Source organism: Spermophilus citellus, assembly GCF_964194105.1.
Source record: "Spermophilus citellus genome assembly, chromosome: 17".
NCBI classification, from domain to species: Eukaryota; Metazoa; Chordata; class Mammalia; order Rodentia; family Sciuridae; genus Spermophilus; species Spermophilus citellus.
The window spans coordinates 54,334,697-54,353,304 of NC_138199.1; the positions used below are offsets into that span (position 1 = coordinate 54,334,697).

At 48.0% G+C, this 18,608-nt stretch overlaps 1 protein-coding gene across 1 annotated transcript; it reads right to left on the bottom strand.

Moving 5' to 3' along the window:
• Window positions 1-7,982: 7,982 nt before the first annotated feature.
• KRT9 (keratin 9) lies at window positions 7,983-14,716 on the bottom strand (the record flags this gene model as incomplete). Its single annotated transcript, XM_081271759.1, has 9 exons — window positions 7,983-7,991; window positions 9,491-9,849; window positions 9,896-10,416; window positions 11,001-11,224; window positions 11,350-11,475; window positions 12,219-12,380; window positions 12,637-12,793; window positions 12,916-12,998; window positions 14,117-14,716. 9 exons carry the CDS (start codon window positions 14,714-14,716, stop codon window positions 7,983-7,985), a joined length of 2,241 nt encoding a protein of 746 aa, XP_081127885.1.
• Window positions 14,717-18,608: the final 3,892 nt, after the last annotated feature.

Consider the following 18,608-nt stretch of genomic DNA (forward strand, 5'->3'; position numbering starts at 1 on the left):
GGGAAGGAACTTGGTTGTCATCCAAAGAGAATGTTCTCTGGGAAGAATGGAGGCACTTTGGATTGGGCAAAGGGAAGGGTTACGAGGGGTGATGGGGGTAGGCAAGATGGTGGGATGAGATGGACATCATTACCCTAGGAACATGTATGACTGCACAAATGGTGCATCTCTACACCATGTACAACCAGAGAATTGAAATTTTGCACTCCATTTGTGTGCAATGAATTGAAATGCATTCTGCTGTCGTGTATGACTAAATAGAACAAATAAAAATAATAATCATTAAAAAGAGAGAGAGAGAGAGAGAGAGAGAGAGAGAAAGAGCAGGAAGGGGTCCCAGCTCAGGCATGGGGTACTCATGGCAATGGGGTGTGAAGGGTGTACCCGGAGCTGTTGAAGCAGTGGCATGACCCTGCCCTGGTGGTTCCTCAGAGAAAGTGGGGTGCTGGGAATTTAATACATGATGCCCCCAACTCCAGTGTGGCTTCTGTGTGTCAGGACAGAGACCCCTTGCCTCCTCTCTGGAGGCATCTTCCTCTAGGGGAGGATCCAGAGCCAAGATGGAGTTACACAAACTGTGGGAGCTCTTGCCCAGTAGGGCCCCGCTCCCCGACCCCAGGGCTAGACAGAGTGTAGGAAGGACTCGAGCTTGGCTGCAGCCCTCAGGTACCATTGAAGCTCCTCAGCATGGCTGCCTAACCAAGTCCTCCATGACTTTCCCTCCCCTGTCCCCCCACTTTGCCCTTGCCAGCCCCTCTTTCTCGGTATGATAGCCCCAGGTAACGAGTTCCAGTTCCCCTGTTGTGTTTCCTCATTGTCACCTCTAGGCCCCAGGGATGTGGTGCCTCCTGCCCAGATCGCTAACCTCACCCAACACTCACAAGCACACCAGCCCCACCAAATATCTCCTGGGTCAATCCACCCATCCTTCAGGTCTTGGTACTGCACTTCCTCGGTGGAATGTCACCTGCCCTCCAAGGCTGGGTTAGGCCTTCTTGCTCTGTGCTCCAAGACTCTGGACTTCCCCAGAAAGGAATTTCGCACACGGTACTGCAGTTGCTGTTACTCATTGGTGTCCCCCATAAGACTCTATGGGAGCAGAGCCTGAGTCTCTCTCTGCCAGGGTCATAGTCATGGCCTGGCACGGAGCAGGCCCTGCAGAAGCATATGTTCAGTGAAAGACCAACGACTTGATAAAAGTAGAAGGAGGCTCCACTTGAGGCTTCTGATGAGCAGGGAGGAGAAACCGACCTGCCTCCCACCCCCACCCCCCACCTTGGGACTTCAAATTTGACACTCTCTCATGGGTTTGGGGATTTCTTGCTTCACTTCCCTGAGGTCTCCCTGTCTTGACAAAAGCGCCTCTGACGACATCCACTGCGCCTCAGTCGCGCTGGGTGGAACAACAAAAGGGTTCGTATTTGGCTAGGTTTGGCCAGAGTTCAGGGGAGACTGGCATGTCCCTGAGACTGAGGTGCTACTGGGTTTATTTCCTTGAGCTCTCCTTGGGAAAAGAACGTCAGAGCCTGAGGCCAAGAGAGCAGCGCCTCAACAAGGGCGGAGACTCTGGAGATCAAAGCCCTCAAGATTTTCGAGTGACAGGATACTAGGATGTTGGAGCCAAGAGGATTTTCAGGGACCATCCAGCTGTCGCTCCCATTCCTCCGCTATTTGCCCATTCACCCACTCTTCCCCTCGGAAATGCAGATCCAGGGTCTTCTAGGGACGGGGGAAACGAAGGTCTCAGGAAATGATCCGTCTGTGCAAGGTCACCAGCCATATTCTCAGCACTCTGTACAGTCATTCCTTCCCACATAAGGTAATGTTGGCAAGCTTCTATTTCCAGGAGTTGCCTGTTTCCGTGTTCACTGGAGACTCAATAATTGCTTGAGACCACAAAGGGCAGGGAGAAGAGCATCAGCTCTGGAAATAGGCCAAATGCAACTGAGAATGGGCTTGATCACTTATAAGCTACATGACCTTGGACAAGTTACTTAACCTCTCAGAGCTACAGTTTCCTCATCTGTAAAATGAGCATAATAATCCCAGGTTTAGTGGGTCAGGCTTCCTAGATTCAAATCCTGGCTCCTTTGCTTAAGGGCTATGTGATTTTTTGGCAAGTCAAAAAGACACTGAACAAGTTTCCTCATGTACACAATGAAAATATGAACAGCACCATGAAGTTACTGTAAAGATTAAATAAAGGAATATATGTAGTTAGCACAGCACCTGGCACATAGTAAGTGCTCAATGAATGTAAAGATTTGTTAATTCTTGCCCCTTTCTCTTGTAGACTGTTGTTCTTAGTCACTCAGCTCCTCTGAAAAAAGAATCTCCATCTGGTATCTGTGCCTTCCTCATAAAGAAGCCATCAATGAACCTTCTAGAAGGAGCACAGGTGCATGGCAGGCTCCCCCAGCCAAACACAACACATAAGCCTGCAAGCTGGGAGCTAACGTTCTGAAGAAGTAGGCGCCCCATGCAAAACATTCCAGCAGGAATGACCATAGAGACATCCAGCTTCTAGAAGCAGCAATGCTGGAAGTGATAGCATCAAGTGGGACTTGTTCCTGCAGATGGCACCGAGGGTGGGCCTCCCGCCATGCTGTGCAGCCTTCAAGCCTTGTCCTCCGGGAGAGTGTCCCAAAGAACCTAAGATATGCCTAACAATTTGTAGTAAACCGGCTTCAGAGCCTGGATGCTAATCTTTCTTTGCAAGTAAAACTCCAAATGGTTAAAGGATTTGGCAGCAGGAGTGATTGTTGATGAGACCTTGAAGGCATCTCTGCTTGAGTGTCTAACAGAGGTAAGTTCATCACATCCAAAGCTGATGAATTATTAGACACACAACCACCTCCACTCCCAGCCTTCCAATATCAGTGATGACATCTCTTCTCCTCCAGTTGCTCAGACAAGACTCGGAGACCTCCTTGACCCTCTCTGTCTTCTACAATGTGCAGTCCTCCAAGAAGTCTTGATGGTACTTCCTTCAGATTATGTCCAGAATCAAACCACCTCTGATCCTCGCCACTCTGAACACCCAGGTCTCACCCTGGACTTTCTCCCTCTGATTACAATTGGGGCTTCTACATGTAGTCCCTGGCCTCTTCTCAAACAGTGTGTCACTCCTCTGCTCCAAACCCCATTTGTTGGTCATGATCATCAATGCCACATGCTGTAACAACCTCAAAATCTCAGAATGCCTTGTGTAATCTAGCCCACCCCTTCCTCCCTGACCTCATCTTCCAGACTGAGTTTTTCTCTCACTGTGCTCTGGCAACATTGGCCTCACTCTTTACTCTTCTTTGAACATGCCAAATGATTCTCACCTTACACACCTTCCTGAGTCTGGAGTGATCGACCACATACCTGCTTAACTGCCTCCCTCACTGGGTCAACTCAATGCTTATGTGACTTAGTGATCCTGACCTTGGCCAACCCATTGAGTCAAATTCAAATTTGACTCTCCTCTCTCATGGGTTTGGGGATTTCTTGCTTCACCCCCATCCCACCACAGCACTCATGTCCCCTTTCTACTCCTAACACATATCACATATCACCTTCAAAGACATTATTTATTTATTTACTACATTTATTGTTTTTTTTCCCTCCTCTTACCTACAGTGCAAGTTCTATACACGCAAGATCTTTTCCTCTTCTGTTCATTGATGTCTCCCAAACACCTAGAACAGTATCTGACATTAAAGGCACTTAATAAATAATTATCCAATAAAGTTTGTTGAATGACTTATATGAGAATCAGATTGGTTATCTGGCCTGATGGAAGGCAAAATATGGGATGGAGGTGCCTAACTAGAAGAATAAATAGACCCAATTCTTCATCAAGTCAGCTTAGGAATCAAAGTCCTCAAAATACGGGATAAGAATTCCAAAGGGCAAGAAGTAAACTCAATAATTAATAAATAGGATGTATTAAACTAAAAAGCTTCTTCATAGCAAAGGAAATAATCAAGAACGTGAAGAGAGAGTCTACAGAATGGGAGAAAATCTTTACCACCTGCATCTCAGAGCATTAATCTCCAGGATATATAAAGAACTCAAAAAAAAAAAAAAAAACTAACACAGAAAAACCAAGTAACTCAATTAATAAGTGGGAAAGGGAACTGAACAGACACTTCACAGAAGAAATACAAACGGTCAACAAATGTATAAAAACATGTTCAATATCTCTAGCAATTAGAGAAATGCAATTTAAAACTACACTGAGGGGCTGGGGCTGTAGCTCAGTGGTAAAGTGCTTGCCTCACATGTATGAGGCACTGGTTTAATCCTCAGCACCACATAAAAATAAATAAAGATACTGTGTGTTCATCTACAACTAAAAAAAATTTTTTAAAAAACTACACTGAGATTTCATCTCACGCCAGGCAGAATGGCAATCATCAAGAATACAAATAACAAAAAATGTGGGCAAGGATCTGGGGATAAAGGTACACTCATACGTTGCTGGTGGGACTGCAAATTGGTGTAACCACTCTGGAAAGCACTGTAGAGATTGCTCAGAAAACTTGGAATTGAGGAGTTATCTCACTCCTCGGCATATACCCAAAGGACTTAAAATGAGAACACTATAGTGATGCAGCCACATCAAATGTTTATAACAGCTCAATTCACAACAGCTAAGCTGTGGAACCAACCTAGATGCCCTTCAACAGATGAATGGACAAAGAAAAAGTGGTACATATACAGAATGGAATATTACTAAGCCATAAAAAGAATAAAATTATGGCATTTGCCAGTAAATGGATGGAACTGGAGACCATGCTAAGTGAAAGAAGCCAATCCCTAAAAAGGAAAGACTGAATGTTCTTTCTGATATGCAGATGCTAACACACAATAAGGGAGGGGGAGAATAGAAGTTCATTGGATTAGACAAAAGGGAAAGAGAGAAAGGGAGGAGGGATAGGAATAGGAAAGACAATAAAATGAACTGGACATAACTTTCCTAAGTTTATGTATGAACACATGACCAGTTTAACTCCACATCATGTACAACCACAAGAATGGAAAGTTATACTCCATGTATGTATAATATGTCAAAATACATTCTACTGTCATGTATAACTAAAAAGAACAAATAATTTTTTTAAATGGGAGGGGTTTTTTTTGGCAGGGAGAAGTATTAGGAATTGAACCCAGAGCCTCACACATGGTAGGCAAGCACTCTCCCAGTGATTCACATACCTAACCTTTTTGCTTTTTTTATTTTATTTTGAGGCAGTGTCTTGCTAAGTTACTCAGACTGGACTTGAACTTGTGATACTCCTCCCTCAGCCTCCCAAGTAGCTGGGATTATGAACATGTTCCACTACTGTCTAGATTGAATGCCTTATAATAAATGCACACACACACACACACACACACACACACACACACACACATATATATTAATAGGATTCTAGAAACCCATGATATACTAATAAAATAGGAGTTGGCTAGTTTCTTCTAACTATTGGAGACCTTGGAGAAAGACTAATATGCTTTGAAGTCTAATTTTTGACTCTGTGGGCAGTCAGAAGACCAGGGACTTTCAACAATTATGACAAGAAGATCTATTTCTTGCAGTTGCAAAGCTGAAGCAGCTTATACACTCAGAATTCAGTTCTCTGAGTTACATCATCAATTGAAACCCCAATCTTGCCAAGTGTCTCATATAAAATTTAGGCCATCAATCAGGAAAGAGGGGCCCCTACAGAATTGGAACAAGAATATATTAGAGAGTTTAATTCATAGTATCCACAGCTCCAAATTATCTCCATGTGCTCCTCTACCTCCCTTTATTGCCTCCAAAATGATAAATAAGCTAGATACTATATACCTGGGAGAGTGGTCAATTACAAAGTCAAAGCTTGGAGAAAAAGGCTTCCACACCAGAGAAAATTCAAGATGTTGCTAATCTATATCAGTGGAAATGTGAAGGTTGGGTTTGGGAATTAATGCGAATTTTTTTTTAACCCAGCTAAATTAACCAAGATGGAGGCCTTCAGCAGACACTGGAAGTTCAACTGCTGGCTTGTTATCTAGGAGTAGATCTCAATGTTGACTCCATTGGGTAACAGAAATTGAACTCAATGGTGTGCTATTCAAAATAAAGCTGTTTCCAGAAAATGCTTGTAATAAAGAGGAAGGAATCGGACCACTTAGGAGGACCAGCATGTTGGAGTGGAATTGTCACGTGGAATCCATTCTCTCATCCCCCAACCGTGAGTCCAAAGGACACAGTCTAGATTCTGTGTATTTAGAAATACACAAACAAGGAGAAATGGAACATCTTTCAGAAGCTGAGGTGGAGCACTAGAGAAAGGGTCACAAACTCACTGCTGAAGCATCTTGCTGGAGCTGCCTTAGGCCCAGAGACGCCATTCTCCTCCCACTTCCATAAACCTCAGGATCTTACATCTTCTGGGCTTCTGTGCCCTTAGTGCCTTAAGGGTTCCCTCCCAATACCCACCCCCAAAGATCTGAGCCACCCTGTGGCAAGTTGTGTTTCCCAAAGACGGCCACATCAGCGTGTTCCATTGCACATGCTGTTCTTCCATGTGACATTGACATGCCTTCATCTGTATATGTCTACGTATGTTTTCTCCTCAAGATAGTGTCTGTATGTGAGGGAAATGGGGTCTGTATTGGTTTTCTATTTTTGCCTAACAAATCACTGTGAACTCAGCAATTTTAAACAGTTCTTCTATTATTATCTGACATGTCAGGAGGTGTGACTGGGTTCTCTACACAGAGTATCAAAAAGCTTAAGTCAAGGTAAGGTCCCATCTGGAGACTCTGAGGGACAATCTGTTCCAAACGCTAGTTCTTGAACAACTTTGGTTCCTTGTAGCTGCAGAACTGTGGTGGCCTTTTTGTTGTGGTCAGCAAGAGACCATCCCCATTCCTTGCCACACGGCCCCCTGCCTCTTCGATCAGCATTGAAATTTCATGCTTCAAAATTCTCACTTCTTCTATGATCATCCTGAGAAAATTCCCTGCTGTTAAAGGGCCCATATGTTAAGTCAGGCCCACTGATAGTTTCTTTCTTAAGGTCAACACATTTGAGATCTTAATTACCAAAATACCTTCACAGTAGCAAATAGGTTAGTGTTTAATAACTGTATATACCTGAGCCAGGAGTTTGGGGGGATTATCTGAGAATTCACCTACCATAAGGTTTATGTTCCCTGGCCCTGAATCTAGTCAGGCCTGTGACTACACCAAAAGTAACATGGGTGGCTGCCAAGTCCAGGTGATAAAGCAAAACAGCTTCTTTTTCACTCTTTCTCATTTAGGACATATATCTTGGGACCATAGATCCATCATGGAAGGAGTTCAGCTACTGTGAAGCTGCCCTCCTGGAGGGATCGCATTGAGAGACTCTGCAGAGAGCGAGAATGAGGCCTGAGGAGCCTCACGGGGGACCTGAGAATAAGCAGGTGCACCAACTCTGCTCACAGACTCTTGACTCTGGTCCCAGCCTGTGAGCCACAGGGACACCAAGGGGAGCCGAGACCAGCTGTCTCTGCCAAGCCCTGTGAAGATTGCAGATACTTATGCAAAATTTTGTCCCTCTCTATGAAAAGGAGTTTTGACTATCAGGCCCAATCAGAATCCTTGGACAATCTTACAGGAGGTTTTTTAACTAGGAGCTTATATTTTTTCACCATCAGTGAAATCTTCCCAAGCATAAGCCAAATTTTTTTTGTCTTGTTTCCCTCCACAACCAACACATGACCTTCTAATGGACCATGGTAGATTGTTTGCCAAAAATGGCCTTAATCATTACCCTCCCTACATCCATGCCCTTCTCCGTGTGACCTTGTAGAGACCTCAAGAGAAGTCTATGGCCCCTGCTCTTCTTGAATCTGGACTAGGTGATAGCTTGCTTTGGTCAACATCATGCAACAGCAGTGACTACCGTACCCTAAGCCTCAAGAAGTCTTGCATGCTTCTTCTCATTGTCTAGTAACACTGGCTCAGGTTACCTGCATGGAGGATGACAGTCACATGGCTCATTCATCCCCATTGCCCCTATCAGCTTCCAGCAACCCTAGAGGTAGAGTCACTTAGCGGCCTGACCGTTGATCACAGATGCATAAAGGAAAATGGGACAGCCCAGTTGAAATCTCCAAAAGCAAAATCATGAGCCAAATAGATGGTTATTTTAAGCCACTAAAATGCATGTTGCCTGGTAGTAAACAAAAGTCAACCTACACTTTTTAAGAATGGATTGAAATGCACCTCCATTCCTATCTAATCCTCATGCACCAACGAGTCAAAGTCCAAGTTTGATTTGCAGTAGGAAAGCTTTATTTGGAAGTCAGGATCAGGAAGGGAGTGGGGTCACCCCCAGGCTACCACAGAGGAAGGGAGGTGTCCTCAACCCTGAGGTCATCAAAGCCCAGCAGGGGAGAGAGAGAATGGAGAGCCAGAGGCACAATGAACAGTCCCAAATGGACACTGGGGCTTGTTGCCAACGAGTCCTGAGGTCAAGATGTAGTGAGCAGGCTTCTTCCAGGGTCTGTCCCTCTGAAGGACCGTCTGCTGTGGCTAGGCAGAGGAAGTTGACTAGGGCTCTAGTATCGCATCTGGTGTTCTGTGGAGAGATGGAAACAAGAAGAGAGGACTTCGAACAGGGGCTTGGAGGAAGTTGAGGGAATTGCAAGCAAGGAGCCTGTAGCTCAAAAAGCTAGAGAACCCTGAGGTGGAAGGACCAAGGGGTCACCCAATATAATTCTGAATCTCTGCTGCAGCAACCCTGGCAGATGCTCTTCAGTTCTGAGGCTGGGCACCACCCCACACCTCTCTTAGCAAACTCTGGATATTGAAGCAAAAATCACTCTGGCCTCACTCCTAGATGTCCATCCATGGCCCTGCAGTGCCGCTGGACACACAAAAAACACCAGATACACTACAGGGGACAGTGGCCAGGTACTGTAAGGCTTCTCTGAGCTAAACATTCCAAGTCATGTTGGCCAGTCTTTTATGACAATTTCATATTAAATCTTTACTTGAAAAAAATTCAATGTGTACGTAGAGAAATTTTTCCCGACTTGACACCACCTCACCTGCATGACATTCTTAAATTTAGATTATCGCTGAGTCACTCACTTACCAATTATATGACCTTGAGTAAATTACTTGCTCTCTCTAAGCCTCATTTTCCTTACAATAAGGATAATAATAGGGAATACTGGAAAATATGTATGATAATGCACAACTTTCAACCCATCTCCTTACTCCCATCTCTATTACTGAGACTCTGGCCATAAGTAGATTTGATCCTAACCTAGTTCAATGATAAATTCAGAACCAAGGATAGGTACATGGCACCTCAATAAAGACCCCCCTAAAATCTAATTCTGTTCAGAACATGCACTCCCCAGAGAGGTTCAAAGGTACACAAAAAGGAGTGATTGCCTAGCACACACAAGGCCCCGAGTTCAATCCCCAGCACCGCCCACAACCTAGAATTATCACTTACCTTGTGTGTCATCACAGTCACCAGATTTTGAGGAGGAAGACTGGGACTGGGATGGTCTTCCACTTCCTCCCCTGGATCCACTTCCTCCTCCAGAACTACTTCCTCCTCCATAGCTACCTCCAATTCCTCCTCCAGAGCTACTTCCTCCTCCATAGCTGCCCCCACTTCCTCCCTTGGACCCACTTCCTCCACCATAACCACCCCCAATTCCTCCTCCAGAACTACTTCCTCCACCATGGCTGCCTCCACTTCCTCCTCCATGGCTGCCTCCACTGCCTCCTCCGTAGCTGCCTCCACTGCCTCCTCCATAGCTGCCTCCACTGCCTCCTCCATAGCTGCCTCCACTTCCTCCTCCAGAACTACTTCCTCCTCCATAGCTACCTCCAATTCCTCCTCCAAAGCTACTTCCTCCTCCATAGCTTCCCCCACTTCCTCCCTTGGACCCACTTCCTCCACCATAGCCACCCCCAATTCCTCCTCCAGAACTACTTCCTCCACCATGGCTGCCTCCACTTCCTCCACCATGGCTGCCTCCACTTCCTCCACCATGGCTGCCTCCACTTCCTCCTCCATGGCTGCCTCCACTTCCTCCTCCATAGCTGCCTCCACTGCCTCCTCCGTAGCTGCCTCCACTGCCTCCTCCGTAGCTGCCTCCACTGCCTCCTCCGTAGCTGCCTCCACTGCCTCCTCCGTAGCTGCCTCCACTTCCTCCACCATGGCTGCCTCCACTTCCTCCTCCATGGCTGCCTCCACTTCCTCCTCCATGGCTGCCTCCACTTCCTCCTCCATAGCTGCCTCCACTGCCTCCTCCGTAGCTGCCTCCACTGCCTCCTCCGTAGCTGCCTCCACTGCCTCCTCCGTAGCTGCCTCCACTTCCTCTACCTTTACCACTTCCAAAGCCAATTCGTCCAGCTCCAGATGATTCACTGAGAAAGAAAAGAGAGATCAAATGAGTGGGCCCCACATACTTATGGAAAGATAGACCTGGCCAGCAACTCAAGAGGCTGAAGCAAGAGGATTGCAAGTTCAAAGTTAGCCTCAACAATTTAGCGAGGCCCTAAGCAACTTAGTGAGACCCTCCCTCAAAATAAAAAAAAATTAAAAGGGCTAAGGATGTGTCTCAGTGTTTAAGTGTCTCTGAGTTCAATCCCCAGTACAAAAAAAAAAAAAAATACACCTGGACAGTCAACACCCAAATGTGAATCCTATTAATTTTTCCTTTCTGTGAGACAGAGATGGAGCTGGCACAACAGCTGGGAGGAAAGATCCTCCAAATAGGATAATAGTACTGTCCCCCTCCTCAGAGCATAAGGCAACCCCTTCTTTCATTGTCACCATCCTTGTTCCTAAAGCCCAAGTATCCTGAGGTTGCCCCCACAGGATGAAGAAACCCTCAACCCCTCAGATCTTTGCATACAAGAACTTCCCTAGCCGCCTCTATCCAGTGGAATGGAAGTAGTATCAGAGGCCCAGAGAGTCCTGGGGCTTCTACAGAATCCTGGGGACCTACAATTCTTCCTGGCCGCCTTCAAGGAGATTGCGGTAGGTTGAAATTTCCTGCTCCAGCCTCATCTTGACGCTGAGCAGAACGCTGTATTCCTGATTCTGACACTCAAGTTCTGCCCGGATCTCAGCAAGCTGGTTCTCCATGTTACTGATTTGCTCCTGGATCTGCTGCAGCTGGCCACAGTAGCGGTTCTTAGTGTTTTCCAAGGACTTCTCCAGGGCAGATTTCTAGGAAGCAAGAGGAGGCTCGAGGAGAGTGCACAAATCATATCTCCTCTCCATCCCACTCCTGGGGATCATGCAAAACTGTCCTGTGCCCCAGCCTGGCACAGAGTTTACAGCAGGACACCAACCATGCTAAGCTGAGCCTGCAGCTCGATCTCCAACTCCTGGACACTGTGCCGGAGCTGATTCACCTCCTTTGTGTTGGTCTCAATCTCTTGGCTACTATTTGTCACCTCCTGTTCAAGATGGCTCATCTGCAAACCCAAAGACTCAGTTAGGACCAGGCAGGGCTAAGAGCCTCAGTAGTCAAGATTCTGCCTCACCTCGTAGGATCTTCACATCCAAGACCAAGGCTGAGCCAAAGGGAAAGATAAGTTGTTCTGAGTTCTGGGTCCCTCTAGTCAGAGTTGTCCAGTTCCTTCTCAGCAAGGCTTCAACGTCCTTCATATTATGTCCCCAAGTCACCTTTCTAATCTTATTTCCTTCTACCTTTCGAACACACACACACACACACACACACACACACACACACACACACACCCCAGACCATGGCTACGTATGCTAATTCCTATGCTAAGCTTTGGAGACCCAGGGAGGAAGCGAGCCATCAGAGAACTCAGTGCCATATGGGAGACAAGCTGTATCCCTCTAATAGAATCTGTGTCCCGCAGCAATACTGTCCATTGTCTATGCTCTGCTTTCATTCATGCACACTAATAAACTCTGAGTTTCTCAGAAACAATCTTATTTGGTTCGTCTCTGAGACATCAGCACTTCCTGTAAAACTTGGCACCAAGAAGCTACTCTGCAATTGGGTCTGTGTGCAGTGATTGAAGATGATGAGTGACATCCACTGGAAGGTGGATGGATGACAGCAGCACCGAGAGTTGGAAAACTAGGAGGATGGGGGGATGGGAGAAGGGAGCCATGGGTCGGGGAGTGGAGGGGTCTATGGATGGTGGGGTAGAAGTTTGAACATCTAACCCACTCTGCTCACCTGGGTCTCATATTGTTGCTCAATTTCCTTACGGTTCTTTGAAATGAGCTGCTCATATTCCTGGCGCATGTTGTTGAGGGTTTGGGTGAGATCTATGCCAGGAGCAACATTTATTTCCACGTTGACGTCCCCACCATTCTGCCCGGTCAGCTGTGACATCTCCTGCCAGGGAAGAAGGAGATATGAGGTCAGCAGGTGGGATTCCTTCCACCACTTTTCAGCTCTCTCCTGCTGTTCTCCTTGGAGTCCCCAAAAGGGACATGATGGTGAAGTCAAAGCCCAGCCACTACCATGGGTAGTGCTAAGGAGGGAGTTGGGTGTGTCCTCATCAAGAGTGAGGGAGGCAATATCTCTCAGACAATCCTCCAAAGCACCCCCCCCGCGTTGTCCCAATTAAGCCATAGCATCAGGAACCTACATCCTGATGATTATTCTTGAGGGAGGACAGCTCCTCCTGCAGAGAGTCGAGCTGCATCTCCAGGTCAGACTTTTCCATGTTCAGACCTTCCAGCACCTTCTGCAGGCCATTGATGTCAGCATCCACCCCTTGCCGCACGGTCTGCTCCATCTCAAACCTGCAGACCAGTCAGGAGTATGGAGTGATCAAGAGGACACCAGGCCCGAGAGGGACCTCCAGAGTACCAGAGAGGGAGGAAGAATTGATGACAAGGAGAGGGGAAAAGAGGACAGGACTCACTTCATCCTGTAGTCATCCAGTGTCATGCGCGTGTTGTCAATGTCCAGGAGAGTTTTGTTGGTGCCCACTGTCAGGTGCACAATCTGAAAAAGAGAAGATGGCATGAAACCTTGCTGCCTTGCTCTGACTCACTAGTGGAAGAGAAAGCGGCCCGACAAAGCCACAGGCGGGGAGAATCCCATCCTAGAAGATGTTCAAGAGGCAAGGGAGTTTCCAACAGCTGGTACATAGCACAGACCCCTCACGCCCTTCGGCAAACGTGTTCAGCATGGCATTCATTCATTCATTCATTCAGCAAACATTGAAAGATCTACTGCACCGGCTGCAGGTTGGCTTTAGAAATCAATGACTCTCCCTAAGGAGCCCACCACCAACTACAAAGTCCAAAGTGTCCTAAAAGAGTTCAAGGAAAGGAAGCATGGCTGTGGCTAAGGGAACCCAAGAAAGACTTTAGAAGGCAACTGAGTTAGACCCTGAAGAATGGGTAAGACTGCACATGAATAAATAGATGGAAGAGGTTTGGGATAGAAAAAAAACAGCACGTGCAGATGCATGAAGGTATAAAAGTAAGCAGATAAAAGTAAGGTATAAAAGGTTAAAAGGAATGGGTAAGAACAGTGGAGAACCAAACTGTGATCTCCCAGGGGCAAAGGCTGTCTGATATGTTACTATATCAGCCCATTGCTACACTGAGAGTAGTTGCTCACTGAATTGAGAGGATGAATAAATATGGGCATAGTATATGGACATGTGGATGGGTGAATGGATGGATGGTTGGAGAGATGGGTTCCATCCCCAGAATTCAAGATCCTTTCTATCACTTGAACAACTAGCATGTGTAGCTGAGTTCCATAAAACCTGAGAACATCGAGAGAGACGGAAGGGAGGGATAGTAACGACTCAAGACTAGGCCAGAAGAAGACTCCACATCCAGTCTCAGCCTTGCCTGTGAATCCAGGCCTCCCTCTTGCTCTGCCCAAATTCTGAAACTTGAAGAAGTGGAGACAAGAATCCAGAGCACAGGCCAGCATCCCAGCCTGAGGGCCCTTCAGGAACCAAACACAAGTTTGTTTCTGATGTAAGTTTAATGTTTCCAAAAGATGGGTGCCTGGCTATGGGTCTAAGCTTCAAGTCTAGCATCTTAACCTTTTGAGAAGATCAAGTGAGGAAAGAGGGATCAGAGATTGTTTCCTGCTCCTACCTGGTTCTTGAGATCGTTGATGGTGTCATAGTAAGGGGAGTAGTCCTTCTGGAAGACCCTAGGCCCCTGATTCCTGTACCATTCCTGGATCTTCTTTTCCAGGGCAGCATTTTCATCCTCTAGTGACCGCACCTTATCCAAATAGGAGGCCAGCCGTGAATTGAGGTACTGCATGGTGGTCTTCTCATCCGTAGTCAGAATGCCACCATCGCCGCCTCCAGCACCGCCACCAAAGCTACCGCCAAAGCCCCCAGACCCACCATAGCCACCTCCAAAGCCCCCAGAGCCACCAAAGCCTCCTCCGGCACCGCCACCAAAACCTCTGGAACCTCCTCCAAAGCTACTGATAGAGCTCCCAGCGCTGAAGCCACCCCCGGATACTCCACCATAGCCGGAGCCAAACCCAACACCACCTCCTCTCCCACAGGCCCCCGAGATCCCCCCAGCATAGCTACTGGAAGAGCTGAATCGGCCCCCTCCTCCACCGCCCCCCGAGGAGCTGAAGCGACTGAAGGAGGACCGCATGCTGCCCCCGCTGCCCCCGCCGCCCCTGCAGCTGCCCCGGCTCCGGAAGGACGAAGAGAACTGTCTGCAACTCATGGCACTGCCTGGAGCTCGTGGGGCGGAAGCCGCCGTCGCAGGAGTGCGGCTGGTACAGAGCTGTCCCCAGGGCCGCTTACTTATACCACCAACCGAAGGTGGCACCCCTGGGTGTGCCCTTGGTCTGTGCCAGCCTCCCCCCCACAGACTCAGAGGAGGTCTGGGATTCGGGAGCAGCCCCGCTGCCCCAGGCTCAGCGTCCCTCGGTGACTGCCTGTCGGCGACCCAGCCTCTCTCCATTGTGTGGGGTAATTTGGTGATATTAGGCTGTCAAGGACACCATAAATCAGCTCTGCTGCCGAGGGGGTGACCTATTTCCTAGAGTCGTGTCTGGCTGACCCTGACAGCGGGTCTGAGACTTAGCCCCTCTGGGGTAGAAGCTCCTGGGTGTGGAGTCATCTCCCCCGTGGATGATTGCCGTGGTCTGCAGTCCTCCCCCACTTCCACCTAGTGCCTATGGGGACTGAGCTGGGAATGGGGTACAAGAAGTGATCATAGAGGCTGGGGGAGGCATGGCCCTGTCCACGGGGGAGTTGCCAATGTCAACCTTGAGGTTGACAGGAAAGACAGAGCTCTGACCTCAGGAGACTCCAGTTTGCTGAAGGGACGAGTGGCTAACAGATGGAGAGAAGCACTGAGCAATGTGTCTGCCGGGGCCCTCCCGAAGAAAGTGCAGCCTTCACATTGAGGCCTGGGAGAGGAGAGTGTTGCTCACGCTCGCTGACCTTTGAGCAGTAAAACCAGTGGCCCAACTGTCCGGGTCCTTTTGCAGGGCCCAGCCCTGGGGATGGAATTTGACCTTGGATTCTGAGCCCTGGGAAGAACAGAATACAAAGATGCGAGCTACCTTTGCTCCTGGAAGAGACTCAGACACTCATTCTGGTCACCAAAGCCAGAAGAGAGTAGTAAAGAAGGCTGCGGGCCACTGTGCCAGACCACCCGAGTTCCATCCTGACTCCCTCCTGGGTGACTTTGATTAGTTATTTAACCACGCCGTGCCTCAGTCCCCTCCTCTACAATAATAATTGTACTAATAATTTGCCCATTTCCCAGAAGGGCACATGAGAAACTCTCAAGAAATAGTAAACTGTCTCTGATTATCGGCAACTCTGCCCTCCCCTGATCCTTAGCCATTGGTTTTGTCTCCCTTGTCCCCTGCTCCTTCTGCACAGCCGCCAGGATGACCTTTCCAACCCATTTCTGACTCTGTCACTCTCCCGACTTCCCTTTGCCCCAAGACATGGCCCACGTTCCTGGCACTCAAGGCCCATCTCCAATCTTTCCATTCCTGCCCCATCTCTCCCCGCCCCCGACTCCCTACCAAACCACAGTGCTCCCCAAATGCCCTTCAGAACTCAGAGATGCACCACACTTACAGTTTCCTCCAAGTGAAATCTCCCTTACATCTCCTCTATGCAAAAAAAAAAAAAAAAAAACCTCCAACTCTGCTTTCCATAATGGTTGCACCAATTTGCAGCCCCACCAGTAATGTATGAGCGTACCTTTTCCCCGGATCCTCACCAACACTTATTGTTGCTTGTAAGCTTGATTGTTTGTTGCCATTCTGACTGGAATGAGATGAAATCTCAGAGTAGTTTTGATTTGCACTTCTCTAATTGCTAGAGATATTGAACATTTTTTCATATATTTGTTGATCAATTGTATTTGTTCTTCTGTGAAGCTCTGTTCAGTTCCTTAGCCCATTGAGTTAATTGATTTTTTTTTTTTTTTTGGTGTTAAGTTTTTGAGCTCTTCATATACCCTGGAAATGAATGCTCTCTCTGAGGTGCATGTCCCATTCTGTAGGCTCTCTCTTCACATTATTGATTGTTTCCTTTGCTGGGAAGATTTTTAGTTTGAATCCATCACATTTATTGATTCTTGATTTTGCTTCATACTCCATTTATGTATAATGTGCCAAAGTGCATTCTACTGTCATGTGTAACTAGTTAGAGCAAATTTTAAAAATGTAAAATGAAAGAAAAATGCAAACTACAACTCCAGTTCACCTTCAACCACCCCTTTGTGTGCCTCCTCCTCCATGAAGGCTTCCTGACCTCTCCCACTCTGGGTCACTTTGTCTTTCATACTATGTCCCCATGGCACCTCCCCCGGAAGGGCAGGGCTCCCTTCAGCCTGTGCCTGCTCATCTTGAACTTACCCCAGTGTCTAACACCATGTCTGGTCCAAGTAGGATCCCAACATATATGGGATGAAGGAAAGATAACTGATTGTTCCAGAGAGATGCTGAGAGCTGAAAGAGAGCTCAAAACTAGACAGACGAGGAGGGTTTCCTTTATAAATGTATTTGCTGAAATTAAAGTTGAACTAATTTACCAAAATGTGTTCAACAAGTATGTAAATGGGCGATACAAAATTCGTTAACTGAGAAATTAAAAAATAAGTAGGAAGAATAGAGAATATATAGGCATAATCCATACGTGAATTGGGGAACGCCTAATGTGTGGGAAACTCATAGACCAAGATTAGTGGGGAGCGCATAGATTCCCTTTCTACTGCCTTCCCGCCACCCTCAGTATTGGGGATTGAACCCAGGGTCACTCCACCACTGAGCTACATACTCATGAATCCTCAGTCTTTTTTTATTTTTTATTCTGAGACAGGGTCTCACAATGTTGCTGAGGCTGGCCTTGAACTTGGGATCCCCCTGTCTGAGCCTCTCAAGAAGCTAGGATTCCAGGTGTGCAGCATCACAGCAGGTCCCGACTACTTTCTACACCTTTCTCCAGGTTCCAGTCAGGCTCCACTGGGAAGCCCAAGATCTTCCTGCAATGTGGTCTGAGGCCTGGAAAGTCCCCACCCTGCTGGGACCTGGGCCTGGATCCCCTTCTGCTGCTTTCCTACCCCCTTCGCCCTCCCCGTGCTGATACCCTCACTAATTGGGATGTAAACCCCAGGCCCTGGGGACTGAGCAGAGGTTGGCAGCTGGAGGACAGCCCGCAGGGCCGTGCTTCAGCAACCCCACTCTGTTCTAGTGAAGTGCATTCTTTGGGGGCATCCTGCCTGACTGACCGGAAGCTCCAAGCTGGGACACTGCTGCCCAGATGGCTCTGGTGACAGATGGCCCATTTCCAGCCCTCATGCCAAACCAACCAATGTCTCAGTTGCCCCCTGTACTTCCCACCCTCCAACCCTACCCTCAAGCCTCACTCAGCCAAGGCAGCGGGCTCTGCCCTCAGAATCCCACCCCAGCTGCCCAAGAGGTTGAGCTGCTCATGGGGACCACAGCAGCTGGCCCTGTCCCACCCCCATCACCAGGGGCCAGTCAGGGAGGACTTGACCATCCATCCATCTACTCCAGCTCAGCCGTCCAATCTGGCCCTCCCTGAATGTTGAACCTATCTGGCCAATTCTCTGCCTGGATTGAGGGGTCCTTAGTCACTACCCTCCCTCCTGTGAGCACTAGAAGGCACAGGCCTTTCCTCCACATTGGGCTATCCCTGCATGTTGGCCCCAGGGCCTCCGCCCTCACTGCCTGGTCCTTCCCATGGGGAAGTGGAGAAAGCAGCATCTCCCCTGCCAGAGAGGTACCACCTGCCAGTGCCCACTCCCTACCCCCCATGGTCTTGGCCTCTGTTTCCTCATGGGGAAGGCCCTTTCTGGTGAGCTGCCAGTGGGCATAAATATACTGCAGGTGGGGTGGAGGGGTCTCTAGATAAAGCCCCACTACTACCCATGAGCCAGCAGCCTCACCACATCCTCCTCCTCCTCCTCCTCCTCCTCCTATCTGCCCTCTTCCCACATCCATGTTCCTCCCCATCCTGCCTCCCCTGAACCTCAGGCTCTGCTTCCAATACAAAGAGGAGCTGGCCATGCTGGATCTCATCTACAGTCCAGGTAGGAGCTCCTGCTGCTGTTGCAATTTGGTACC